The sequence below is a fragment of the Anas acuta genome, chromosome 1, assembly GCF_963932015.1.
Source record: "Anas acuta chromosome 1, bAnaAcu1.1, whole genome shotgun sequence".
Taxonomy (NCBI): domain Eukaryota; kingdom Metazoa; phylum Chordata; class Aves; order Anseriformes; family Anatidae; genus Anas; species Anas acuta.
In genome coordinates, this window is record NC_088979.1 from 146,082,235 (window position 1) to 146,110,184 (window position 27,950).

At 41.6% G+C, this 27,950-nt stretch overlaps 1 protein-coding gene across 6 annotated transcripts in view; it reads left to right on the plus strand.

Moving 5' to 3' along the window:
* The window catches only part of TBXAS1 (thromboxane A synthase 1), a 242,936-nt gene that overhangs the window by 75,844 nt on the left and 139,142 nt on the right, over positions 1 to 27,950 (plus strand). For 5 of the 6 annotated variants that reach the window (XM_068663699.1, XM_068663731.1, XM_068663698.1 and 2 more), the window contains one exon: positions 13,371 to 13,423. In XM_068663699.1, the coding sequence (XP_068519800.1) occupies positions 13,371 to 13,423 (53 nt within the window). Of the gene's footprint in view, positions 1 to 11,961; positions 11,983 to 13,370; positions 13,424 to 27,950 lie in introns of those variants that run through there. The other variant, XM_068663741.1, reaches the window with a different exon arrangement.

Consider the following 27,950-nt stretch of genomic DNA (forward strand, 5'->3'; position numbering starts at 1 on the left):
CCAGTTTTGCTTTACCACCCCTTGAGACCAACAGCTGAGTGTCTGCTGTCTTTGGCCATGGGAGCAGCTAGTGATCAGCTCCTCCAAGACTGCAGAGAGAGGCTGTGGCAGGGCTGTACGCTGCATTTGCATCCAGTGGGCTCTTGCTCAGCACCTCAACCACCGCTGCCTTCTCAGAGCCTCTTGTTGCTGCAGGAACAGTTTATATTACACAGAGGAGGATAATGGCTCAAAACATCTCCGCTGGAATAAATAAGCATCTTAAGTTGAGAGTTCAAACACAACTCGCTTTTCCGCTCCTTCCCTAGTCAGGCTGGTTATTTTTGTTTGGCTTTGGAAAAAATATGAATAAGTGTTAAATTCATGTTTAAAAGATTGCCTCTCTTCAGAGAAATTTGTTATCCTTTTTCTCATTTTCAACAAGGAAAACTTGCTTTTGCAGCAGAGATTTTGACATTAAGTGTCTTGATAGAATAATAGGCGTGAGATGGATTGCAATCTATTGCCTCAAGACTTTGCCAATCATAAACTAAAATCAGTTAATGCATTGAGTTAAATCTTGCCATGTTGTGAAATGTGCTAGTAGTATTAAAAAAATCAATCCAGAAAATATATTGATCATATTATCTCCATAGCAACAAACAATAATGGGATAACGTTAGCTTAATAATTGTGCTTTGTGAAAACCTTTCAGAATAATTACTGCATTGTGGTCTTTTCACCATGTGGAATGTAATAATGTTTCTTCCTTGACTGCAGTCACCATCAGCACTGCGTCAAGAGATGCTGTTTTTGTGTGCATGCATATGTATCCATGGGTAATTTTGCTCCGGGTGAAACAATTTAGCTGACTATTTTGGGACCCATTTTTAAATGGTCAAGACCACTAATTGGCAATTGTTTTCCGTGTGGTTTGTTTTCCCCCCACCTCCTCCGACAACTGGCTACTGTAAAAAGAGGCCGTTAACATTCTTCCTCCTGCCTCTCTCTTTACACCCAGCAAAGGTTTTGGCACCTAACCAAGCTGAATGTCCAGCTACTATGGTAAAGATTTGGGAGAGAGAGGAAAACCCTGCTCTAAAGCCACTGCATCAAAGCTGTAGATTTAATTGAATTTAATCTGTCATCCTCTAGAAATAACCTGTTCCACAGGAGCAGAGATAGCTGTCTGTGTCTATGATTCTCTTTGGCATCCTGCATTGTCATATAATTAACCTGGGGCTGTTCTTAATGAGCATATAGAAATTCTAATATATGTGTATGAGCACAACAGTTTTAGCCTGAAATTCAGTGGGATAGTGAGGGATAGATTCTTACACTCTTCATCGGGGCCTTGGTTTTTATTTTTACTTCCAGATTGACCCCATAATTTTGCATCTGAATTAAAAAGAGGTACTGACCCAAGACTTCTGAAGAGGCCAAGTTTTTAGAATAATCAAAACAAACAACAACAACAACAAAAAAAACAACTTAATCCCTAGAGCGTAAGCAGCCCTAAACTGTCCTGTCCTTATGAAAACCCTCAGGGGCCTTACAGTGATTCAGGAGTCCATTCACTTTCTGGTCATGCTGTGGCATTTCCAGATGTTTTGTCCAAGGGCTGGGTTTAGAGGTTGGCTAGTAAAGAGCAAGCTTCTGCCACTTCTCTTATCAGCAGGAGCTTCCCTGTAGCTTTGGTAGGGTGTCCTGCTTCCCTCAGTGGTGTGGTGGGATGCCCCTTTACTTCCCAGGGCACAAGCAGATGCCTTATTCTCTGATATTGACTCCTCCAGCCCTTTTTCTGGAGGACAAACCAGAGACAAACAGTGATGTTAGGTTAAGTTTTTAGCATAATATCTTAACGCTGCAGCTTATTATTTCAGGTCTTAACTCCAAACAGAATTTGTCTTTCTAATATCAGTAAATTTGGATTCTTACTGTTTACCAGATCGTACTCCCTTTTTCTTTGAGGACCTGCAGGAGGAAGCCCTTACCTTGGAACTGCTGATGAGCATTATAGGACCACCTTGGAGCCAGGAATGTCCAAACCCTCAGCTCTGTCAGGGATGGCGATTTGGTACTGTATCCGTAAGAAATGCAGTACAGTGCAAGAGCAGACGGTTCTCAGTTTGAGATGATGTCTTCATCAGGAGCTTGCTCATGCTGCTGTTCCCTGCACCTCGTTTTCCTCTACAGTCCCTCCAGGTTGTTGCTTTACAGGGAGGGTGTAATGGAGGAATTGTCTCCTGTCCCAGGCAGTGCTTACTTTCTGTCATTGGCCTCTAGGAACAGAGCTAACTCACAGGGAGAGGGAAGAGTAGTGGTTGCTCTCAGCTTTGTGCCTTGTGCCAAAGCATCCAATTCTTTGGCCACTGAATAGGGGTGCCAAGTGTTTCTCTTCTCCTCTGGGTGCAGATGAAAGCAGCTGTGACAGGGCAGCTAAATGCATCAGTTCTGTGGAAAATACCTGCTATTTGCAGGTGTGTAGTGTCATTCATTCATTCAAAAAAATAATAATGGTTTGGACAGACTGACAAGGTGCACTTGAAGCTATGGCCATGCCTTTGCTGTGGTGCCCTGTGCTCACTCTGGGTCCTAGCCTTGCTGATTGTGAGATCTGTCCCAAATTTTTGCTTCACTGAAGCCTCCTGTGTAGTTTCCTTGTGCTATCCCAGCTCTTGTTGTTCTCCCTGATTCTCTCCCCAGCCTGTGCTGGGCTTGGCACTGTGTGTTTCAGTCTGCCTTGTTCCAGGGAGGCCCAGCGTGGCTTTCCAGTGCATCTGTTCTCTGTGCTTGGATCCCACCAGCTACCACCTGGGTGGCTTGGGTCTTGAACAGTGGTTGGCTTCAGAACAGAACGTGAAAAGTAACTTACCTTAGGAAAACAAGGAGATTTTATTGAAATAATTATTTTAGGCTAGGCAAAAAGTCAACTGTGTGGTTTGATGTGGCTTTTGGGGCTGCAGCTTGTCTTATTCCAGAAGGAATAAAACTATTTCGTTCTGCATAGGATCTCACAACACGTTTCTGTCTGTAGTGGTTTAGGCTAAGGCTGTCCTACCTGGTCGACTGTGTGTCTGGAAGCAGGATGGAGCACATAAAGTGTTTGTTCACATGGCTACGGTGAAAGATGCTCATAGCTCAGCAGCCACATGCCCCTTTGTACCCTGCTGAACATATGGGCTCACCTTGGGGCTTGTGTGTGTCAAGCTGATTTGTCTGCCCTTAGCCTCGTGGCTTTTCCAGAGGTGCCATATGATAGATAGGAGCAAAAATGGGTTTGTCCAAGCTACAGATAGCAGCATGCTTGGTTCTGCATCAGAGGGCACTGCAATCTATAGGGACATTTTTCTGCTTTCATGCTTGAGAGCCTGCATCCATACAAGGTGGGAATTCAGCAAGAGGAAGCTGGGCTTGTCCAGCTATGTTAAAATACGGAAGTAGTCCCGCTATTCTCCAGTAATGCATTAAGTGGCATGATTAATGTGTCACATGTAATGCTCTTTCCAGCTCTCTGCCCTTGATGGAATACTCTGTGTGCAGTGCAGTGCTTTGATTTGGGCACTGGTTTGTGTGCTAGAGTTGGCACAACATATGATCAAAATCTGGAAGCTGAACATGGAAGGAGCTTGTGATAATCTTTAGTTCCTTCAGATTTTTTTTTTATAGTTTCAGACTTGATGGTTACAGATAATTAAGTGATATTGATTTTTATAATCAATTCATAAACCACAGTAGAGACCCCTGGCCCTCTGCAAGGGAAATGTCTCTGAGGAGGCTGAGATATTATCACCCACTGAATGAGTAATGTTGCTTCCTAAAGCTGAGGGTTTTCTTGAAATCCACCTGTCTAAATAATACCTGCTTGGGTGCTAGTGAGTTAAGGTGGTATGAAATAGCCCAGAGTTTGAATCAGAAAAGGGCTTAAGCACTGTGACTCCAGTTCTGTAGATGAAGAAATAAGATTTGCATATGGATGTGTAACTTTTCCAGTATTTTTTTTTTCAGTCTGTTTGCCCTCTGTGGTGCCAAAGAGAAACTGTTACACAGTGGGATTGGTTAATGCCTTTTATCCTGAAAAATGACATTTTCATAACCTAGAGGAATCTGTTATTGCTGGAGCTGAGAAGAGGAACACTCTTTTGTAGTAGAGAAAATACCTGAAGGAAAAGAGAGTCCCTGCCTCCCTTTCTTGGGAAAGAAGTCAACTTTCATTTCTCCAGATGCCAACTTGTTGCCCCCTAAAACAGTACCACATTGTCAGAGTATTCCCAAAATGTTTGTTTTCCTTAGATTTAACTGGCATGTCTGCCTGTCTGTCCTCCAAGAAGAAGCTCTCATTTGTTTAGATCATGCAATTGCTGTTTTGCTCCTCTTAAGGGAGGCCAGCAAAGAAAAGTAATAAAACTCATTCACCATTAGTGATGTGCTGAATGCTTACGCTAATCCATCTGAGAGCCATTGAGCGCACAGTGAAAATACACATTGCAATGGTCTTCTGTTGCACAATGAATTCCCTCCTATAGAGAGCACTGTAATTCTCTGTTTTCCTGTTGTAATTTGAGGATGTAGTAATATTAAGAAAGGCAACAAAGACAGTTAGTGATCCAGTGGAATTACGTACAAGAAGAGAGAAAATCTTATTGTGTGGGAGAGAATTGTCTTCTTTCCAAACTGAGTGCAACTTAGAAGAGATTTAGTTGAAATTACATAGTCTAGTAAAAACAAGATCCATCATTCCTCTCTCTCTCTTTTTTGCAATTTCTTGACTTCTTATAAATGTATATTTATCACAGGATCACAAATTGCCGTTTGTCTGTAAGACCTCATGGAGCCTTTCATGAACAAACATTGCACAAATTGTATTTCTCTTTGTACATGTCTTCATAATAACATGTTTTCTGTTTTTGATAAAGGTTCCCAGAAGCTTGCATAGGTGTCTTCTGTGACATTTGCTATTCAATAAAATAAGGGCCAAGCGGGTTTATATGTTATCTAGACAATAGTCTTAATAAAAATAGTAAAGTTGCAATTACAGCTCTACAGCAGATATAAACAAGAACTAAGCTAATGGCAGACAACTTCCAAATAGATAAAAGGAAATATGACTTTTGCCAGTGTAATCAGTCTGGAGAATTCATCACTGCAAGAATCAGGGAGTCAAATACAGCAGCTGGAATAATTTGGGGGTCTGAGTAATTTTATGACTAATTACATTTATAGCTATGCATATTATGATAAGAGTAATTGAATCTCAAGCTAATAGTTGGGTGAGGAAGAAACCTTCTATTTAAAACATTTTAGAGTTAACTGCGTATTTGTTGGTGGTGTTTTGTTTTTTTTTTTCCTCTCGCCTTTCTCTGAAGCCTCAGGCATGTGATATGTCTGAATGTTCAGAAATAGATCAAATTTGTTGATATTCCTATCTCATTTCTATCTATGCTGTCTGTGTTTCAGTGGCAGAGAAGGAATGGGTTTGTAAGACATCAAGAAGGACTGAGGAACTTGCAACTCACCTCTGGCTCTGCCATTGACTTCTTGCGTGGCATTTGGCAAATTGCTTAATCTCGTGTACGTCCAATTCCCCACCTGTGACAGATGGGCACTTACCATCCCAGAGATGTTGTGGAAATGAAGTTTGTAAAGTGAAATGAGATTGAAAGTAGAAAGACAAAAGGAAAGTGAAAATCTTATTGCAGCAGGCCAAGTTAGTGTTTGAGGCCATGTCTACGTGGGAATGCTTTGGAAAGTTAAGGTGAATCAACTAGAAATGTGATTGCACTGTGCATAAATGAAATTTTAACTAGAGAGGAGTCTCTTTTATTCTGGAAGTAGCTGTTTGACACCTTAAGGAGCATAGGACCAGAACAGATGCGCTGGGTTATTGATCCTTCACTCTGTTTTCCTAAGTATTCCCATCCAGCCATGTCCTCTGCATCAAAACCCTCCTCGAGGTTCCTGCCTCCAGTATTCTGGCTGCGAGGCTGTTCTAAAATCTTACTACTTTGATAGTCTGTAACTTTCATCTAATTGCTAGCAACATTTATCTACGGCCAGTTTATATTCATTTGATCTTTTAGTAATGCAGGCCTTTATATTAAATAGATATTTTCCTTCCCTGATGATTACTCCCAGTACATTTATAGACAGCAAGCATATCTCCTCCCTTTGGTCTGCTAAAATGAACCTTTGGTTTGCTAAAATGAACTCTCCTAATTACTACTTGTAAGACAGGCCTTCCGTTCCCCGAGGATCCTTGTAACCCTTCTCTCGACTTGTTCCGTTTTTAATTCATTCCTTTTGAATGTGGCTCATCAGATTTGCATGCAGCATTCCAGAGAAAGCATACCCCAGATTTGCTGCGATTATATTTTTCACCGTACTTGTTGTTCATTCTTATCCTGTGGTTGATGTGTCTATCTGAGGGTTTCCTTCTCCATCGTTTTCAAACAATCTCGTATTGCAGAAAGTCCTGGAGATAATGTAGTCCCTCTGAGGGCATGAAGTCTTGCTTTGAAGTAAAGACTCTCATTCATTGCTGCTGTTCAGGTTCTTCAGCTCATCCAGTTCTTCTGATCTGACAGTCTCAATCTATTTGCTGAAGATGTCTTTCACCACAGAATCATAAGCACACTTGGCTAAAGTCTCTCTGCTTTCCTTGCCGACGTCAAGTCCTCAAAACATTGAGCAAAGTTTGTCCCAAGCCTGACCCCTGAGACACTTATGGATTTCCTCCTTTCATGCCTGTACTCTTTTTCCTCATCACAGTCCATACAAATTTCTCTGTATGCCCCAGATCGAATGTATTACTGACATGTGTACATCTTCCAAAGTACTCTCACCTGCAAGATGTGTTATCTTCCCAAAGAAGGATACACAGGGTATATCCCATTTTTCATTCCTCTCTCTGATGCTCTTCCATTAGGTATTTCTGGCAAAGCAGGGATGCCAGGTTGCTGCCAGTGGGCCAGAAGTGATGCACAGGGGAATGTTAACCAACTGCAGCTGCTCTGTGCAGCCATGCCTCTTAGGCAGTGCTGGGGCTTACAACTTAGATGTTAAAACATATAGTGGTGCGTGTGAGAAAATTTGAGGACTGCATGTGTTCCATGCACTGAGAAATCCTGCATGCTATTGAGGTCAGGCTTGCAATTGTGTATTTACTTGCTTGGCTTCCCTTCTCTCCCGCTGTCTCTTCGGTTACCAGCCTATTCGAATCAGCCATTAACCTGGTTAATGGGGAGAGACAGCAAATACCAGGAAGGATGATGTGCTTTTCTTAATTCCCTCTTGGAAACCTGACTGTTTTAAACTGTAAATGTCTCAAGTAAGGTCTGAAAAAGGGTCCAAAACATGTCTAGCCTTTGTAATGCAGGCACACCCAGGCAGAGAACAGGAAGAGGCTGTTTTCTCCTTGGGACTTTACTGGGAAGAGATCTTTGGGGGTGAAAGGGTAGTGCCTTGCCAAAACTGCCCCGATGGCTTTGAGCTGGCTGTGTGTGCGGGCTGTGGGGTGGGGAACTGGCATGACTGAAGTGTATTGTGCCATCTGATCCTTTGAGATGACTCAGTCATCAAAAAGATGAGTTGAGGCCCCTGGCCTCTCTGACCAAGGAGCTCGAATAGGTTTTCCAGACTCTGATATGCGAGCTGTTCACTGAAGATGGCAAGAGCTAGCACAGCACACAAACAGGAACCTGCCAACTTAGTGGTTTTTTTTTCCTTAAGACCTGAAAAGGTAAAAGAAGAAAATATACAATTAAAAAAATTACCTGAACTAAATACCAAACAAATTATATAATGAGAACACATTGTCCACATTTTCATATGCAGATTCAATTAGTGTTCAGTTAATTAGCCTTTACAGATGAGGATTAACTTAATTACATAACACTAACCTCTCTTAATAACTATTAAGGGTAGGAAGGCTGCTTTTAATAAATTTGGAAGGGGCTATATGTGTTTTTAAAATCCAAAATGGCATACACATAAATTAAACCAAATTACACACAGAGGACAGCTATTAAGGGCAACGATCAAAAGAAACAAACTATGTACATGGCTTGAAATCAGGCTGGTTAGAAGTTCATGCTGTTCTCCTCCTTATCTGCTGGCATCCTAGTGTTTTCACTGGGATTATTACTGGAGATGATGTACAATCTAGGGGTCATTCCTTCAAAGTGGGCTGCAGTCAGATACCAGTTTGCTCTAATTAAATGTTAGCTTGTGTTTTGAAAAATATATATCTATATATTGATTAGGGGACTAGGCTGTTAGCACTTACAAGTGGTCCAAGGAAAAAAGGCACACAAAGGCCATTGAATAGTAAAAATCCCATCTATAAATGTTGTCATTCATTGCCATTATGTACTATAAGTAAGTGTATAGATTTATTTTTTTTTTCTCTTGACAGGAGGTGTGGGTGCTCAAACACTGGTATTTCAGCTAATATCATAGTGAAACAGAACATCACTCCTGACTACGGGGAGGTGAAGGTGGGGGATGGAGCATATATGGGACTACTAATTGGGATGTGACATCTTTGGCTTTCAAGTCACAGGTTTGAATCCAGGCTGTTTTGGCAAGGGGCCTTGGGGTGAACCAACCTAGGTAAAATGAGTTGGTGCTGCCAGTCCGGATCCCTGTGAGTGGGTAACACATCAGGTAACACCACCACTGGCATCCTCAAGCAAAGAGGTGCTCACGTGTGCAAATACCACCTTGCTTCCAGCCCCAGTGCTCTTTTAAGGTCAGGGTTGAGATGCACATTGCTGCTTAGTAGCCCTCGCTGCATTCTGGTATTGACTTCTAGAGTCCATATTTTGAGCTACTATCAGGAGTGTTTTCTGGATACCAGCAATGTAGTCCCCTTGAAACAATTTTATCTAGTGACCCTTACAGACTCTAGCTACGTTCCTGTAATTTATTTTCCAGCTGCAGCAAGCTGAAATTTTACAAAGCATCTTTCATGCACTTTGGGTCACCTTAAGCTTAAGTTTAAGCTTAAAGTCACATAAGTCCTTATTTTCAGCTCATGAGATTTGCAGGTATTGAGCAACTACTGAAAATAAGTCTGATAAGCCCCATGCTGACACAGTTTAATATCTTTATCAATGACGTAGACTGTGGGATCAAGTGCACCCTCAGCAAGTTTGCAGACACCAAGCTGAGTGGTGCAGTCAATACTCCAGAAGGAAGGGGCGCCATCCAAAGGGACCTGGACAAACTTGAGAAGTGGGCCCCTATGAATCTAATGAGGTTCAACAAGTCCAAGTGCAAGGTGCTGCACCTGGGTTGGGACAATCCCAGACGTGAGTACAGACTGGGAGAACCCAGTGAGAGCAGCCCAGCAGGGAAGGACCTGGGGGTTCTGCTGGATGAAAAGCTTGACATGAGCAAGCGGTGTGCGCTTGCAGCCCAGGCCAGCTGCATAAACAGGCCAGCAAGTGGAGGGGAGGGGATTGTCCCCCTCTACTCTGTCCTTGTGAGGCCCCGCTTGGAAAGGAGGAAGTTCTTTACTCAGGGTGATGAGGCATCGGCACAGGCTGCCCAGAGAGATTGTGGATGCCCCATCCCTGGAGGTGTTCAAGGCTGGATAGGGCCCTGGGCAACCTGATCTGGTGAGTTGCATCTCTGTTCATGGCAGGGTTGAAATTAGATGATCTTTAGGGTCCCTTCCAACCCAATCAGTTCTAAGATGATTATGTGTTAGATACCCCAAAAATTAAAATGCGTAATGCTACTAGATGTTTCTGAAAACTTTGGCTAAGTGCCTACATCCATTTTCAGCAAGGAGGGAAGATGACTGCTGCAGATTTTTGACACTGTGAGGCACTAGCAAGGTGAATATGCAATAAGGAGGATATTGCTGAAGGATCCATCTTGGAATGGCAGAATGTATTGAAAAAGGGATGGAGGTACTTGAGCACCCCCCCAGTCCCTTTTTGAAGCCCTTTGATTTGCATGCTGTACAGGCTGAAGTTTCAATACCCAGCACCTCAAGATAGATAGTTGGCAGGGGCCAGATTTTGCTCCCGCTGATGCAGACTCAAATCCTTTTTCCTTCCATAGGGGTCGCATCTGCATCCCTAAGAGCAGGATTTGGCCTTGCGAGTGGTTCTGCCCACAGATGCAGCCGATGATGCATGCTCAAAGGAAGGGGAGAATGCAAATTCCCTGTAGGGAGGCAACTGCCAGCCATGTAAACAAAGAAGCCTTCTGGGTGTGCAGCAGTCAGCCCACTTGAGCTGCTGTTTCCATGGTGTACCAGATGCTATAAAATATGCTTTCTTCAGGGGAAAAAAGCTTTTCGTACTCCTGCATTATCTTGTTTGATAATGCACTGTCATCAAGCTGGTACCTCGCTGTAGGAGCCGCATGCAGCAAGTCGTTCCTCCCTGCCCTGCCCTAACCCTTCTCTGAGTTGTTGTTGATGATGACAATTCGTATTCTGCAGCTTCCAGACAAAGAGAAGGTCAAGTGATTTTTCTGTCTTGGAACAGCATTACTTACTATGTTTTTACACTTCATTGTTACCAATCTCTGTTTAATGTGCTATAGTTCCTCCTGATGTGCATGGTGTCATCTCATAATATAGTGCATTGTTTTGCTATTTGGTTTCTTTCTGTTTTCCTTTTATTAAAAAAAAAAAAAAGAAAAAGAAAAAAAGAAAAGAACCAAAAACATCTGTTTCCATTTTTTCCCTGTTCTCTATTCCCTAACCCCCACATTGCATCATTTTAGCTCCTGACTTATGGCCATTTAAACCACTGGGTACATGTCCAGCAGGCACAATTTCTGAGTTTGCTTCCTCATCATTGTGCTCACCCACTGGGTGGTCTTTGGGAGTTGAGGAGAGGTCTCTTACCTCCATTTTCATCTAGAACAGTTGCTGGCATTGGTCAGATATTCAGTTATCCCGTAAGCATTAAGTACAATTGCAACTGTAAACCTGGACAAACCTGCAATGATGACCCTTGGAGGAGATTAACAGTGGCTAGTGTTTAAAAAGAAATTAAAATAATAATAATAAAAAAAATTGCCAGTAGCAGTTATGAGGCTAGCAGTACTTCAGACACGACTCGCAAGTGGAGGTTTTCAAGGTACCTGTCTACTGGAAGCCATGTTCAGGGATGATGCTGTAAATCTGTCAGGGCTTTGTGGATGTGGCATGTCCCCTGGCCCAGGAAAGTGGGCTGAGCACAGGCCTGGTTCTGCCATGCCACCGCCAGGCTTTACCTAAAAATCTTGCAGGGACTTCAGATAAGGCTGTTGATTTTGATTTATAGTTGCATATTATAACTGAATAAGAAAGAAACACTAAAAAATCTGAAGTTTTTATCAACTGTAATGAGGCTTTCTTCATCAACACTTTCTTCTTCTCCCTCCACCTTTCTCCTTCGCCTTCTCTTTCCCTCTCAACAGCATCTCCGGACCACATCCCTGGTCTTGTCCCGCTGTGTTGCAGACAGGGATGCACACACATCTTGGCCATGCTGTGGCCACCAACACCTCTCAGGGTCCCTCACATGCAATGTGCTGGTGTTTCACCTGGTGAGATGTGCAGCTGGGTGCTCACCACACTCAGAGCAGGGCCAAGACAGCAGCAGCACCAGGGCAGCGGGTGGGGACAGGCACAGCAGGGCAGGACATCCGAGTGACCAGGGCTGTGGGGAACAGGGGCTTCTGCTGCTCCCAAGGGTGCTTTCTTGTGGTCTCTCCTCATTACTTTTCAACTCCCTTCCTCCCCCCATCCTGCAGATTTGCACTTCTCACTTTGTGGAGAGAGGAAAATAGGTAAATAAGTTAATTTTAACTCAGTGCACTCATTTAGGAGGCCTGGAGGTGGAAGAGCAGTTACTGGTTAACAGGCCTGCTCTGAAACGTGTTCTGCCTGACGCCACAGTAGCGAGCCAGAAGTGCTTCCAAGAAGTCAGATTTCTGGAAGGTTTCTTCACTAAATTGCTTAAAGCACAGGCGTCTTGTAAATAAAGAGAGCAGCTGGTAGGTGCAGGGAGGGCAATACGTGCTCGTCTCTTCATGGTCCAGGGCAAAGCTTGGCCAGGGGGCTTGGGCTGCAGCTTGGGGTCTCCCTCCCTGATGAAGGCCCAGGCCAGGAGGAAAGCGGGCTGAGCACAGGCCTGGTTCTGCCATGCCACTGCCGTGCTTTACCTCACATGCTGCCCTGGTGTGTTCATGTGGGCTGGGGATGCTCTCCTGAGCAATGTGGCCAGCGTGGGCCGATGAGCTGGGCCACGTAGTTTGCTTATTTGGGTTCTAAGTTAACACCTGAGGGTGATAAGCAGGGCAGCTACCTTTGATTACCAGAGTTTTTGTTTGTTTAGTGTGGTAAAATGCTCTCAGTGCATTAACAAGTTACGCGGTCTTGTTTATTTATGACTGTGGTTTATGTATTTATAACGGTTCATATCGTTCTAGCTAACATTCTTTAGCATGTCTTAAAAATAAGTAAGCTTCAATATCAGGCCTAAGTATTCTATTTTGTTAGTTTTCTCTAAAGAATGAAGATAGATCATAATAGCCTTCCTTGAATTAATATAAATGCAGATTAATGCAGTCAAATATGTTATTTTTCCATGGACAAGTTACAAACACAATGCAGGATGATTTTCAAGTATTGCAGTTTTGTTAAAACAGATTTCTTTATATTTGCTTTTGGGGATAATTTTTACACACCTTCTTTCAGATTAATCAATTTAAATTCATTTAGGACACTAACAATTTAGCACAGAGGCAGACATGTTTATATAAATGGATACCAATTTTCATCAATTATGAAAATGAAACACAGTGAAAATTCTAAAAGTTTGTTAAAATACATCTGCTTACTATTCTGCAGAATCTCCCAGGGGACTGCCTTGTGCTAAACTCCAATTTTGCTGGGTTGTTTTGTTTTTAGTTACATTATTCAAAAAAAAAAAAAAAATCCCCACCGCCACCAACAAAAAAAACAACCCACAACCTTTTCAACATTCCCTCTGTTTCTCTAGTGTGTTGTAAGTCATACTTATTCTGTTATTAATTTCTATGTCAGTTTTTCCATCCACACACGTATCAGAATAAGATTATGAGTCAGGACTCTGATCATGAAATTAATCAAAAATATTGTGAAATGGTAACATATTTCAGATTGTAAAGCTCTGAAAACATATTAATGGCTTTCCAGATTTTCTTTTTCCTTCAATCATCATTTGTAGACTCCCCTTTCAGAGATGGACAATAAGAGAAAGATGAGATTATCGGCTAATGCAGTGTCTCTCTTAGTTGAGGTTCAGAGCTTTGATGTGAGTGTTAGCAATACTGTGTAACAGGGTTTCTGGGTTTCTGTTAAGCACTGTTCTAAAATACTGTGATGTTTTTCTTTTACCCAGGGCTTTTGGGAAAACCATACAAAACTCATAAAGGAGTATGGACCTGTTTGTGGGTAAGCTTAGTTGTACCTTCAGCTATCTGCTTTTGTGGGTCTTGCTGTTTGCTTTGGTTTGGGTTTGTTGGGTGGGAGAGGAGAATATACCACAATAAGATGCTCATTGAAATGCAGAGTGCAGTATTTCAGTCTGGGTGATAGAGGTAGAGGTTGTTTGATCACATGCAGAAAGTAGCCTTGGTTTATTTTAGTTCAGCATTTAGTGCTGGACTCCTTTCCAATATTAATTATTAATTATATATAATATATATAATAATTTAATTAATTATTAATTAAAGTTTATTTTTTTCAGAACTATACAAAGCTACCAGCACCAATATTCTCTTTACATTTATAATTAAATAATTACAACATATATACATATAATTACAACATATTATAATGTATTCTTTATGTGAAGATTGGAAATAATAATTTAATGTCTTAAAACAAACAAACAAACAAACAAAACCAAAACCCTAGTTTATGAAATAGTGAGAATTTGGTTCAGCTATAGCTGGCTATCTTTACACAAAAATACTAAACTTAAAATACAATGAAATACAGTTTAGAAATGAGTCATTCATTTCTCTATAACTCAGCTGTGCTCCCTTAGCAGGTTATTCAGAGTAAAGAGGTTTTAAGTGTATTTCTTCATCCAGCACTTCCACATTTCTGTGATCTTTATTCCTTTTCTGAGAACTACATCCCTGTTGTCATTGCTTTAAGTGGAAATGCACTTATTTCACGGTAACTTCTATTGCTTTGGTGAGTTGGTGTTTTTAGCATAATTATTACTTCAATAGATAAATATCAAGCAATGTCCATGAAGTAAAGACAAGATGAAAATTTTTTCCTGTGTTCTCTAGGAGTTTATGAAACTCTGTAAAAGAGCTTATATGAGTGTGTGTCTGTATTTGTTCAAAAATACTATAAACACACTTTGGATGTTCTTCCAGCCAAAAAAGCTCTATCAAAAGGAAGTCAGACTCAGCCATACAAAGCATTTGATGCTCCAGTCACAGCCTTCTTGTGGCATTTATGCTCAGCCCTAAGGACAAAGTGCTGCGAGAAGCAGTAGAAATAATGAATTCCAAGGGTTAGGCACTTGTCTAAGAGGAAATAATGCATTGTCTTAGCTGGCCAGGAATGGAGAAATATATTCATTAACACTGTGGCAATTTGTATGTTGTGTAACAAATGCAAAAGGACTGAGGCTTATTATCTCTGTGACCTTTGGTGTGATGCCCTTAAATGACAATAATGCAAGAACAGTGGCATTCATTGCTCAGTGTATTTCCCTCCTTATTAATATCGTGCCTATTTTTTCTGAGCTGAACTTGAGACAAGTTGCTATTTAGTCATCTGTCTGTCCGCTTGGCCAGGCAGAGGCAATGTCATGGGAGGAAGAGGTGTGTAATTTCCGTCTGTGAGTGGATAGATAGAAAGTTTCATTTCTCCCATCTACCCATAGTTGACAGGGAGTGAAACCTCCGGGACACCGCATGGGCTGCAAAGCTGGATGGTGGTGGTAGTGGTCAGCCAGGACAGCTCTGCTTCCCTGCGATCCAGTAGGTAGGAGGAGTAAGCAGATTGAGCATAACCACATACCATTTATTTTGTGCTTGGAAAATTTAATTTGTGAGGGATCCGGGATATTGGCAGAGAATAAATACTGCTTTTGATATCTCTCAGGAAAACGAAGCTAGGCTCATACATTGCTGTGCTTGAGGTAAGCTTGATTTGTAGTTGAAGGAAAGCATTTTCAAACTTTACTTGTTGAGCTGGTGTTCAATAGATGTGTGTATGTGTCGGGGGGTGTTTATCACAGTCCTGTCAATTAAAGAAATTCCTTCTCTGTGCATCTGTGTGATTCTTTCTGTGGTTCTTTGAAATAGGCAGTAAATGGTAGGTGTGTTTATGTGCACGGCCCCAGCTAAGTATTGGATCTGGCAGTTGGAAGAAGATGTGGCATTTTGCTTTTTCCAGATTGAAAACTGCTTTCCAATAAGCATAAAGAGCAATGATCTTTATTTCTACAGTGGTGAAGTGAGTTGAATACAAATCTTTGGAACTGAAGCCTTTTTTTTCTTTCTAAGGTCACTTGAATAGTCTGAATGATACCATCACAACTGTTTTCTTTTGTGTGTGAATTGGTTTCCTTGACAACAGGATGTCAAATCAACTTTTCAGCTTTAATCAAGTCAAAACAATATATCCCTTCCATTCCAAAAGGCCTCAAGTCGTAGAGAATTATTTCAAGTAAGGCTTTTGTAGGTCACAAAAGCATTTTTTTCTTTCGCTTCCGTGTGCTGATCCAAAGGAGAGGTGATGGTATTACTCTTTTATATAGAGAGACAATGCAAATTGTCTTTGGATGTGTGTGTGTGCTGTGCAAACTGTCTGTTTTCATATAGAGGTGGCCCAAGATGGAAGCCAAGCGGGAAACAAACAGTGCAAAAGCAGAGTTGGAACAAAGGGAATTCAAGCCACTGACATAGTTTTTGAGTAGATCATGCAACAGAATGGTAGTTTTTGGTTCAGCTATATTTTGGAGCACCTTCTATATAAGAAATCTCCCCTCTAAAATGTACGTGCTGGTTCCCATACCAAAAAAAAAAAAAAAAAAAAGTGAAAGACATCCTGTTTGGAAAGCAATCTACTCTTGGTTTCTGTGGAACTTAGTGATTTCTGTCACTTATTTTTTTGGATGTACTCTTGTTTTGATGCTTTGTTTTCACCCTACAATATCCAGTTGTTCCATTTCAATTGCAGGCTTTGGCTACTGGTGAGAAATAGGTGGTAAGAGGAGGCAGGGAAACAAAGAACTTCTGATGAGAAATGAATAGGACGAGTATACTTGATAGAGTAAGAAAAATGATTGCTACAACATTAGCAGAGATGTAGTGGCTGAGTTGGTTTTACTTTGTATACACACTTTGTATTCATGTAACCAATTACTTCAGTTGCATTATTATGACTTTACAACGCTGTAAGTGAGTATTAATGATTTGGAGTGGGAAAATAGTGCCAAAATAAGTAACAGACTCTTGGCCCAGCAACACTCCAGCAGTGAATGATCAGAAAATACAATTTAGCCACAAGAAAACAGGTGACTGAATGTATTCTGCCTTCAACCATAGCAATACATTTGGACATGGGGAAGAGTATACAAGTTTGAAAAATAGACCTCACTCTATGTAATCAAAGAGTAAGAACAGAAGATTGAAATTCAATGTAATTTGTGGGGTGATATTCTTTCTTCATGTCCTTTTGCATCTGAAACAGCTTGCAGCAGATCAAATCCAACTCTTGCTCTTCATTCATTTGAACTCTCAGCTTCAACCTGCTGTGAGAAGTCTGGCCAACTATGTAGTAGAATAAGTGCTAATGATGACAAAAACAATGTAGAAGGAAGAAGTAAAGGGATGAGTCCAAGAGAAGAAAGAATAGGGTTCTTGGATTAAACCAACCTTAGAAAGGAGGTGGCAATCATGGAGTTTGAGTCCAGGGTTGTTGGGCTGTGTACTGCTAAAGGGAGTCAACAAGCTCAGAATCTGCATTCTCTGATGGCGGGGAGGAATTACGGAGACTGTTTCTGATGAGATCCAGTTGTAAGCCATTCTCAGTCCCCAGTAAAACCACCAGCACCAGATTGCATCTACCCATGCTGAGCTTCTGCTGGGCACCAGCGCAAGCATCCCAGGATCAGCACAGCATAACAGAAAGATGTCAAGGTGCAGGTAGACAAATGGGTACATGCATGCACTCCTAAAGCACTTTGTGAAAACACTGATGTGAATGGAGCTCTACTCCCATAAAAAGAGCATCTTGTTTTGCATCAGGTTACTTCAGCACATTTTTAGAGTAATATTCAGAAAGCAACTTAAAATAGTGTAGAAAATTATCTTAAGGTGTTTATGGAATTACACATTGTCTGATCTTTTTTGTTTGTTGGTTTTTGTTTGCTTGGTTTTTGTTGTGGTGGTGTTGTTTTTCCTTAAAGACTTCCTAATATTCCTTGAATGATTTCCTAATAGGTCATTATTGGAACCAAGATCGAGTCTGGTCATTTAAATGGTTGGCTGGTTTAAAGGATTAGGATAGATCATGGAGTCAGTCACTAACTTGAAATGTGTCCAGAGCTTAGTTGTGATGGTAAGCTACACTGGCAGTTGACAGCTTTTCAGAAGTCTATGCAGCTGGAGTTTGTTCTGTCTTAATGCTCGACTTCTCTTCTACCCCCCCCAGAAATGGTTGCTGCAGATGGCAGTAGTTAGCATTTCTGCAGATGAGTCCAGAGCCAAATGGCAGTGGACAAGACACAGGCTTTTCTTACTGCTGTTCCTGGCCTCTGCATCAGGGCTGAGGCACACTGGTTAGTCCCTGCAGAGGTCTGGAGCTTTCCCCTCTTGTGTACAGAAGAGGGACGTGCTTTTCTGGGATTTGGAAATCTGGAGCTTGTCATAAGTTGTTATCCTTACCAGCTATGCCTCCTCCAACACCACATTGAGAACCTAAAGTGGACTGGGGCAGGATCTCATCCTGCAAGGAACAACTGGTATCTTCATCATGCACTTAATTTACTTGAGGAAGCAGTTTCTTTACTGCCATTTTAATTTCACAAACTTGATCTTTGTTTGTTTGTTTGCTTTGTTGTTGTTATTGTTGTGTTTTACCTCTTGGTTTCTAACCTTATTCTATTTTATGTGGGAAGAGTAATCCTGGGACGGGTATTCTCATCTTTGTCTCTGAAGACTCATGTAAAGAAATAATTTAGTTTTATGAAACAATCTTATCCTGCTTGATTTCCTCTTTTACACTGGGGCTCTAACGGATTTACCACCTCTCCTGTGGTCCTTCGTTTATTTTGATATTTTAAACAATTTACTTTTCGTATTTCAGTTAGAGAAAATCATTCCTGGGCAAGCATAGGGGAGGGAAGAAAAACAGGCTTTCTATTTCTGATCTATAGCTCCTCATAATCTGTCTCACATTTAATCTAATAAAGATTTTTGGTAGCCTCACTTGCCTGGATTTTTATTTTCTTTAGAGCAATACATCTTTTTTTTTTTTGGACCAGAGTTGGGTCTTTCATAACCCGTCAAGATTTATTTATTTTTCTCACATTATTTCCTTCTTTATCTATTGTGATAATGCTCTTTGACTCTGCTGGATTGTTGATCACACCTAGGACTGCTCTTCTGAATTAGTTCTCTTTCCTTTAAATACCTGCAAGCCGTGGACACCGTACAGAAGAACCTTTAAATATGTGCCTAACTCTGAGCACAGGAGTAATCCCATTAAAGTCAATGGTGCTACTCAACGTGCTTTGAGTTAGGCAGAAGTTTATCTACCTTGATGAATCAGGGCAGTAAAAGAAACAATTGCATTTGTGCTTGAAAAATATTGTAACTGCTGTTGGTACACACAAACACCTAGGTTTACTGTAGCTCAAAGAAGTTAATGCGGAGAAAAATATTTCTTCCCCCTCTCCACCCTCTTTTTTGACAGCAGTTTGCATGTAGAAAATTTTATTGTTCCTCTGTGTAATGTGCTAGCTGTTCTCTCTGAAATGGAAGAGATTATCTCAAAAATTGACTGAACAATGGGGGAATCTTAATATTCTTAATTTAAACTCTCAGATTCCCCTCTCACTACTTTTTTAATTAACACTTTTGGAATTAGCTAATTCTTAAAAGTCTTTTTAAGAAGAACACAAGCCTAATGATATTCCTGGCTAAAAATTAGTGCCACGCTACAGTGCTACATCTCCATCTGACTCCTCACACTTAGCCATAATTAGGCACTGGTTACAGTTAGTTCCAATAGTTAAATCAAGCTGCTGTAATAACTTGTGAGTTACTTAGGGGTATATCATCACCAGTCTTTTTTTCTCTTGAGCTAATTGGTCATGGAAACATAGCCTTTTGTGGGACTGAAGCCTAGAGATTTACTCAAAAGGTGGCATGTCACACTGTTTTGAGAATTGGAGTCTGGTGTTACTGTTATGGTTATAATAGGTTTGCTGCCTAATCATTGTGAAGGGTTTAAGCTCTGTGCATGGAGACCTGTGGGATGCAGTTTATAGGCTGAATTTATAGTGAATTAGTTGACTAGTTTAATTCTGGCATGATTCAAATGTACTTAGGTCTCTGGGACATTGCAAAGTGATGCTCAGTGTACTAGTAATGTGGAAAGTGTTCGTTAATGAGCTTTTAGCCACGGACAAAATCTTGCGTATGGACTGTGACCTCCCACAAGAACCATTTGACTTGAGCTTGTCTGCTCCGTGAAGGTTGGTTTTCATTTTGTCACTGTAGCCTCTTGCAGTCCAAGACAGGTCTGGGAGCCCTTTTTTTCTAGGTATTCACAAACACAGGACCCAAAGGCCCACCGAAATGTCATGGTCCCAGTCCTCAGTGCAGACAAAACCATTTGGATGGAAAAGTTTGGTGCAAGTGATGAATTCCTCTGGGTGCAAAACCATCCATCCCTGTGAGATTCCAGATGTAGCCCTGGGGTGGCTGCGGTGCAGGTATGTGCTCCCTGCTGCATTTTTTCCAAGTTTCTTTCCTCCACCCATGACTGCACCACGACTGCACTGCAGCTGTCCAAGCTGACATAACTCAAAGGCCTGACGTAAGCTTTTACACCTCTGGAAAGGGAGTGTGAAATCCAACCAAATGAGGCCGGTATTTTATCCGCGCTTGGCAAGGCAGCAAAGGACAGTGTCATTCAGCTGCACTGTGTTCCTGATGCTCATTTCTGTACTTGAAGAGATTGTGGCCTGATGAGGTTGTAGCTTCAGTTAGCGTTTGCACAGAGGGAAATTCCCTGGTCAGTACAGCTCAACTGAGGCAGTGTAGGTTGGGTGCAGAAAGGCTCTGTGAGACTGGCCACAGCTGTGTCAGCTCTGATGACTGAAAGAGCAGTGCAGGCCCTTGCACCACCTGAGGAACCTCATTAAATTGAGGTCTGCTTCTCCATGCTCATGTACCAGCTTTGGCTGAGTGGAGGTTGTACCTCTGCTTGCTCCCAACGAGGTGTTTCTTAGTACCCATGTTTCCTTGCATGTTGGTATTCAGCTATTAAAGCATAGTCCTCGTGAGCTCCAGGTTAAGATTATTTGAAAACTGAAGTTTCTTTTTGAAAACATGCTGCCGGAATAGTGTTTTACACCTAGTATACAATACAGGTGATCTTTGATCTGCACTGCCTGCTTCTTAGCTAATTAATGCTTAAAATCATCATTTTAAAGGGTTTGGGATAGGATTGCTTAACAGATTGCCTCCTCTTAACTGTGTGACACTGTTATGATCAGCACCTGCATACCAGACTGTGGCATCCTACTTTAAGGGAGGAGGAGGGGATGTTCTGAGGGAGACCCATAGTTATAAAAACTAGTTTTCTAGTCTTAGTGTCACCTTGAATCTATCCTCTTCACCACTTACCAGAGCCTGCATTTGTTAATCTTAACAGGCTGTAAAGTCCACCTTGTAATTTTTTCCCCTTCCTACCATTTGGAAAGAAGTACGCTGTGGCCTGTAAAGACTGAAAAATCTGGGACATTGTTTTAGCAAACCAATCCTATTTAGAGGTATAGGCAAGCAGCAGTGTTATACAATATGCACAGCAAAATCAATGCTTTTATTAGAATTTCCTACAGCAGCCAGAAGCATTGCTGCAAACCTGAAGCGGATGCATACAATACGCAATGTCCAGTAGCTATTAATGGTTGCTGACTTCACCAGCTATGTATCTGATTGTGAATTGGTGTTCCCAGTGCCACACATAGCAATTTTTAAATGAGGCTCTTGAATCATTTCCCCCTCTCTTTACACAGAGGGAGGAAAATGCATCATCCCTCCAATGTCCCCACCCCTTCCCTCTCTTGGCAGCCTTTGAAGCAGAGCAACTTTACACCAGTGCTGCAACTCAGGAGCTCCTCCTGCCCTCCTTGATTGCCAGCACCTCACAGGAGTGGTAGGTCACTCCCTACTGCTGGTGTAGCCTTCTCTGTGGCAGCCCAAAGAAATCCCAAAGTGACTTCTGGATTCCTTCTCATGTACCATCAGAAGCATCAAGCAAAAGGGATTTTTCTTCCCCACAATTGCCCCACTGGGAGCTGGAGGAGAAGGTGCAGAGACGGAACTGGAAACCAGCAACCAATCCATTGCATGTTCCAGTTTGCTGCCAGGAGCTCCAGGAGGGAGGTGCTGGTCAGACCCCTCTCCCCATGCTGGGGGGGTGTCCTGAGAAAAGACCTTGCGGGGTCTCGGCCCTTGAGTGCACCCGAGTGTTGTGAAGGACTGCGTTTGGGATGACTTCCTTAGTTTCTTGGAAATTGTCATGTTTTCCTCCTTGAGGATTACCACAGCTTTGCCCAGGTATCTATTGAGGTGCCTCCTATTCCATTACTGCATCTTGTCCTTTGATGGTTACACCACCTGGACTCTGGATTTTTTAATTTATTTATTTATTTTATCTTGATAGGCCTGTCTTGTGGGCATTGCTTTCATGCTTCTAGCTTCATTTTTCCCCCCTAAACATTTGCCCTGGCTTTGTTTTCTTTCTTTCTTCTCCTCATCCCCTTCCACTCTATGCTTTCTTCCCTCCATGCTCTAATTTTTATTCCTCCCTTGTTTTCTTACCCACGTTGAGCTGAAAACAGTAACATGACCTGACAATTTTACGTCATTCCAAGGTTTTTATGTACTTCCATAAATCTCTTCATTACCTTTTTATTGTTTTGTCATATATAGGTTTTAGTTTTTCCTCTACCTTATTAGTCTGGGGATCAATTTTAGTCTACTATGTTTTATTAGTAATAAGGGAAACAAAATATCTCCTTTTCCTTTGTTGCTTTGGCACCATCTTCAAATTACCCTTTTTTTTCTGTTTGACGACCTCTCTTCCTCCCCTGGAGAGTCTGCTTTATGTCAGACCTTCTGCTGGTAGGGAACTGGGTATGATTTCATCAGGCAATAGGCAAAAGTAGAGCCCACTGCAGGAAAAGAAGTTGTTTTCAACTGTTAAGATGCTTTTTTTTTTTTTTTTTCCTAGTTTGGTGAGTGTGGAGTGAGCTTGAGCCCCCATTACCCTGGGGACTGGGAATCTTTCTGTATGCTAAATCTGGTGGCTAAACCTGAAGGCTTGTCTTGAAGGAGGATTTACTTTAGTCATACTGATAGAATTGTACTGGTATAATTAAACAGCTATAGTAACCTCAAAACACGTCCCATGCACGGACACAGCAATTGTGGAATGGCACAAACTAAATCATGCAAAAAAGTGACCAACTCCCCCAGCAATTACTATAGTGGTAGGGCTGTGCTCCCGTAGGAGTTTTTTCTAGTCTGAGTTACGATTCCAGCCATGGCTTGTCCCGGAATCTCTTCTCTTCCCCCGTGTAAACAAGCCTGGAAATAGTGGTCTGGACCTTCAAGCTGTTGTTTACCTCGGCGTAGCTCCATTAAAAGCAAAGAGCCATGACTATTTGAGGGTCTTGACCCAATGTTTTTAGGTCTCTCTCATGTCATATAACTTTGATTTTTGGATGCTGGTACCTATTGAATAAAATTAGGTTTGGTACAGCAAATGTTAAGATGTATCCAGACATCTTAAAGTAGCTTACAGAAAAAGGAGTGAGTTGGGAGCAATGTTCTGACTCTGTAAGGGCTAGCAGTAGACATTTTATCTCTCAGCAATAATCCAAGCTTTTCTTTCAATGTTGGAATCTGTTTTATTGAAAAAGGATTTTGGCAAGGACACGGGGAATTGCTGCAGTGTCTTTCGAAAATGACAATATGAGAGGATCTTGGTTCTTTGGGGCCTTTTATCACGTAGAACATCTTATAAAATACTCTGTGGCAAGGACCAAAGTAAAATATTATCAAAGCAGCCTAACAGTTTTCTGTGTCCACCAGCTGTCCATTTGGCCCAATGGGTAATAAGCCATGCATGGGGCAGGAGAACGAGAAAATCAGTCTAAAAGTGCAGCAGAGAAGCAAGGGTTAAAACAGGTCAGATGGTAATGCAATATCACGTGGAAAAGTGTTGGCCTTTAAATATTAAATTATTTTCTGTTAAAATAACTTAAATTCTGATTTTGAGGCAGAGAAATGTATTGTAAACCTGTAAGATTAAATACTTGAAGTGACTTCTTGCTGCAGACCCAACCTTTCTCTCAAGTCAGTGGCATTTTATTTGCTTTTGTCCAAGACAGTAACACAGCTGGATTTTCATCAATCGTGAAAAACAGAATTGAGTTTGGGAAACTACTGTAACTGTTGATTTCCGTAGCAAAATGCTTAAATAAATACACAGTTTTTAAGCCTTCAAGTAGCCCCCGATGCACCATCGATACATCGCTGTGTTTATACATACACCTGACTGCTGTGGGCATTGCGTTCAGGGCAATTCCCCATCCCATGCTTTTTTTTGAACCTGCTATTTTGAATACTGCATTTCTGTGGGTGGCTGCTCCCATGATCTCCTCTGGCTGTCACCCCAGAAATCTGCGGCAATCCCTGTGTGCCCCCTCCTGCCAGAGGAGCCGGAGCAGTGAGTTGTGCTGAGGTCAGAGGAGAAGAGGCTTTTGCTAGCAGTGCTGAAGCTACCATGAAGGCAGCATTGAATATTTAACTGTAAGGTCTCTGCTGGATTAAAAGGGCTCCAGGTGAGGAGAGCATGATCAATACTTACAAATATTAAAAGTGGTGCCTTCTCCCTTCCTTCTTCCCCCTTCTTCCTTTGCCTACAGGACACGACGAAGTATCTGAATCCCCCAGACAATTGCTCACGCATTTACATTTTCATTTGCTTGCTTTATAGCAAGACTGTTCAGGCTTTTGGGAGGGGCAGCTATCAAAGACGTACAAGCACTGCCATTGTGTTTTATTGTTCCAGTCCATTTTTCCCTGTGAATGCAGGTGGGAGTTTTTCAGTGGGTTGGGTTTAGGTTTTGTTTTTGCCTCTTCTCTCTCTCTCTCTTTTTTTTTTTTTTTTCCCTTCCGAGCATTTATAACCCTTTTATTGTCAGTCTTCAATCATTTTTGATAGATCAATATATTTACCTCAGTGATGGTTCATCCTACAGTTGTGCCTGTATTTTTTTTTTGCCTTTTTTATTGGGGTTATGGATAGATTGAGTGGGTTGTATCTCTGCTATACTTGCTGCATGAGGATCGAGTCACTTGATCTTGCCCCAGTACCAGCATGTTTAGAAGGAATATGTGCTGTTTGCATTGGCCTGCTTTCAGCTTACTTTCCCTTTTTTTCTAGGTAGACTTTGAGCAATTAAAAATGCAAGCTTTTGTTGAGAAATGTTCTCCCCCAAAATATTAAGTACAAATACTGGCGTTTCATGTGCACTCCACCATGTGGAGGGAAGGGCTCTAGGAAATAGTTCTAGCAGACATCAGAGACCCACTGGGTTTTGGAAGTAATATAGCAAAGCAATGTTGGATGATAACATTTACTCAGCTCATAAGTGAGGCAGGTCCCCAGGAGTCCTGAGGCCTTTAGCCAAGCAGCTATGACCAAGCCAAAGAGAAATTCTTCAGCCTACGTCTCACTAACATCCCAGGGCGGCCAAATGTGGGCTGGGGACAGCTGACTAAAGCAGCCACGAGCAGAGCTTGAACGTGTCTTCAAAAGACGTTTAGATGTAGAGCTTAGGGATATGGTTTAGTGGGGACTGTTAGTGTTAGGTTAGAGGTTGGACTCGATGATCTTGAGGTCTCTTCCAACCTAGAAAATTCTGTGATTCTGTGTGATTCTGTGTGCAGTGTGTGCATGGGGACTGGGTCCCAGCACCGTTGTGATGCGCCGTGCTGGGGCTGTCCTTCAGGAGATGGAGGTGGGTGCACAGGGTGGAAGGGCAGCTCCGTGGAAGAGGGTTAAACGAGCTCCATCATCCTCAGGGTTTCAGGTTATCTCAGGGTAAGACAACATACATGTAATTTGTTTTAAAATTCCAACCCCACCATCTGGCTCAAAATAAAAAAGAAAAAAAAAAAAAAGGCAGCAAAAGGAGGGTATTTGTTGCAATTGATAATACGTACAAGGTGGTCAATGAAAAAATAGGTCAACGGAGCGGTGCTCTTAGTAATATTACTATTTGAAATACGATCTGTGTTGTATAACTACACACTAAATATTGGGTCAATTCCTCGAACTTGCATGGATTTCAGTGAGGTTTAATAATTTAAACCAGGTGCTCACATTAGCTGATTGTATAGGATATTATCCCCGTGGTTGTCTTACCAGGGCTCTATCTGTCCTGTTCTTCAGTACTTCAGTTTTTAGGCTGAAATAATTTGCGATGTTATGAAAGTTGTGACTCAACTGCTTCCCAGCAGCATGATGTCCATTCGTAACAGCAGATTTTCCTGGAAGTCATTACTTTGGAGTGCCATTGTCAGCTGTGCACATCCCTTCTGCTCCTGCCGTCCTTTGTGGCGCAGATTCGCCTGTTGTTGTGAGCGAGGATGTTACCACTGATACACAATCTATCAGCTTTTTCCATTCTTTTCTTCCTTTTCTCTGTTGAATTGCAGTTTCCTTTGTCTTCTGCGTGGTGCACTGAAAGAGGTTGGGAAATTTATCACGGTTATTTTAATGGGTTTTTAAGGTCCAGCACAACACAGATTGAATTGATTGAGGAAAATTTCCTGGAGCTGCAGGGTTGTTTTTTTTTTGCTATTAAAAATATTTCTATCTTTAGATGATTTTTTTTTTTTCTGTAAGAAAATGTATCTATTTTTTCCTTCTACTCCTATAACAAAGCCCAGCTTTCTAATGTTTCCACATGGTCAGATATTAGCCATTTCCCGAGATAATTTAGTTTGGTCATGTGTACGGCTAGCATTTTTATTGTAAAGAATTCTGCTAGTGGTTTCATGATAAATGCATAAAGCGCTGGGAAATGACTTTTATTGGGCTTAGTGCGCATTTAATAATGCATTAACAAAATTAAATGATTTTGCGTGTGTAGGTCTTAAAATGTATAGAAAAAGTATACACTACTATAGGTATGCAAGGACTTGGAAAAAAAAAAAAAAAAAAGAATCTTGCCTGAATGCATTTTGTATGCTGGAGCATAAAAAAAGTCCATTCCCAGGAGCTCAGTAGGTGGTTACTATCCTTTTTTCCTTTGTTTCAACTTATTTTTAAGGCAGACCAGGAAAGAAAAATGAGTCCCAGCGACTGCCCGTCTCGTGCCAGCCTGGCAACCCTTTCCTTGCTGGAGTGAGGCTGTCCAGTGCTGGCTGGCAGCTGTGAACACAGAACATGTGAACCAGCTGTGTGGTGTGCCCGTTGTTTCTGCTCAGCAAACCCTACTTTTGTTTGCTTAAACTTCAGGTATCTTCAGGCTGGTAGCCATGGCTGAGTCGCAGTCTCTTGTTTCTTATTTAAGAAAACGCCGTACTCTATGTCTGTGTAGTTTGTTATGCAAAAGTCAATATGGCTTACTCATTTCATCGTGTTGTTGTGTACACAACGCAGGAAATCAGTGCACTGAGTCCCATCTATCTTGGAGGAATTAAAATATTCTAATATTAAGACAGTATGATACCAGAAGTGCATGGATCTGCATTAACGTAAGCAGAGCACGGGGATAAAAAGTGATGGTGCACAATATATTGCAGCGCTCTCATTGATTTAAGAGCCAAATGCCACTAAGAGGGGGTAGGCTGGTAGAAAATTGTCTGTGTTTATTTCAAACACATGCAAAAATAAAATATTGTGTCGTCCACTACTGCTGATTGTATTTACAGGAGGCAGATGAGCTGTCTTGCCTGGGAAGAAATAAAAGATAAAGTACAGAATTAAAACAAACAGAAACAGCCTACTGATTTTGAATGCCTCCGTTCTGAATGCATCTTTTGAAGATATGTATCAGGACATGACTTTTCAGCAGATAGAGATGCTCAGTGTTTTCTGAAAGCTGTTCCTTTCCTTTAGGGCTAAAATGGATAACCAAAACCGGAGATATGAAAATCTCTAGTCACACTTGAGTCCTGGCCATGCTATCATGATATGCAAAGTGTATACGAGGTGAAGGTTGTAGAAATGCAGTCTTACACATGGCTTTGGTTTGTACCCTGATGTCAGGTCTCAGGGAGGAAAAATAATAAAAGTTTCTATTTTATTGTGGTCAGAAATGCTTTAATGAGAGGCAGAAGTTGGATCACACAGATTTTGTTCTAGTTTTCTTGAAGAGTGTTTGCTTATATGAGGTTAGTGATGGGCATATAACTAGCAACTTTATTACATTTGTGGTTTTATTATAGTCAACCTGTGTAATAGATTGCTGTATCTTGCTGCATCATAATATCACAAATTATATTTAAATCCTTCCACATCTCCCCAGTTTTGTTTTCTCTGCATGGTTGCACATGTTTTTGTCCCCCATCCCCAGATTTTCCCTGGAGCCTGCACCATGATGCACACACACTTTCCTGCTTCCTGGGACACAGAGGATCCTCCCTGTCCTCCCTGCTGTCCTCTTGGACGGGTCCCCCCTGCTCTGCTAGAG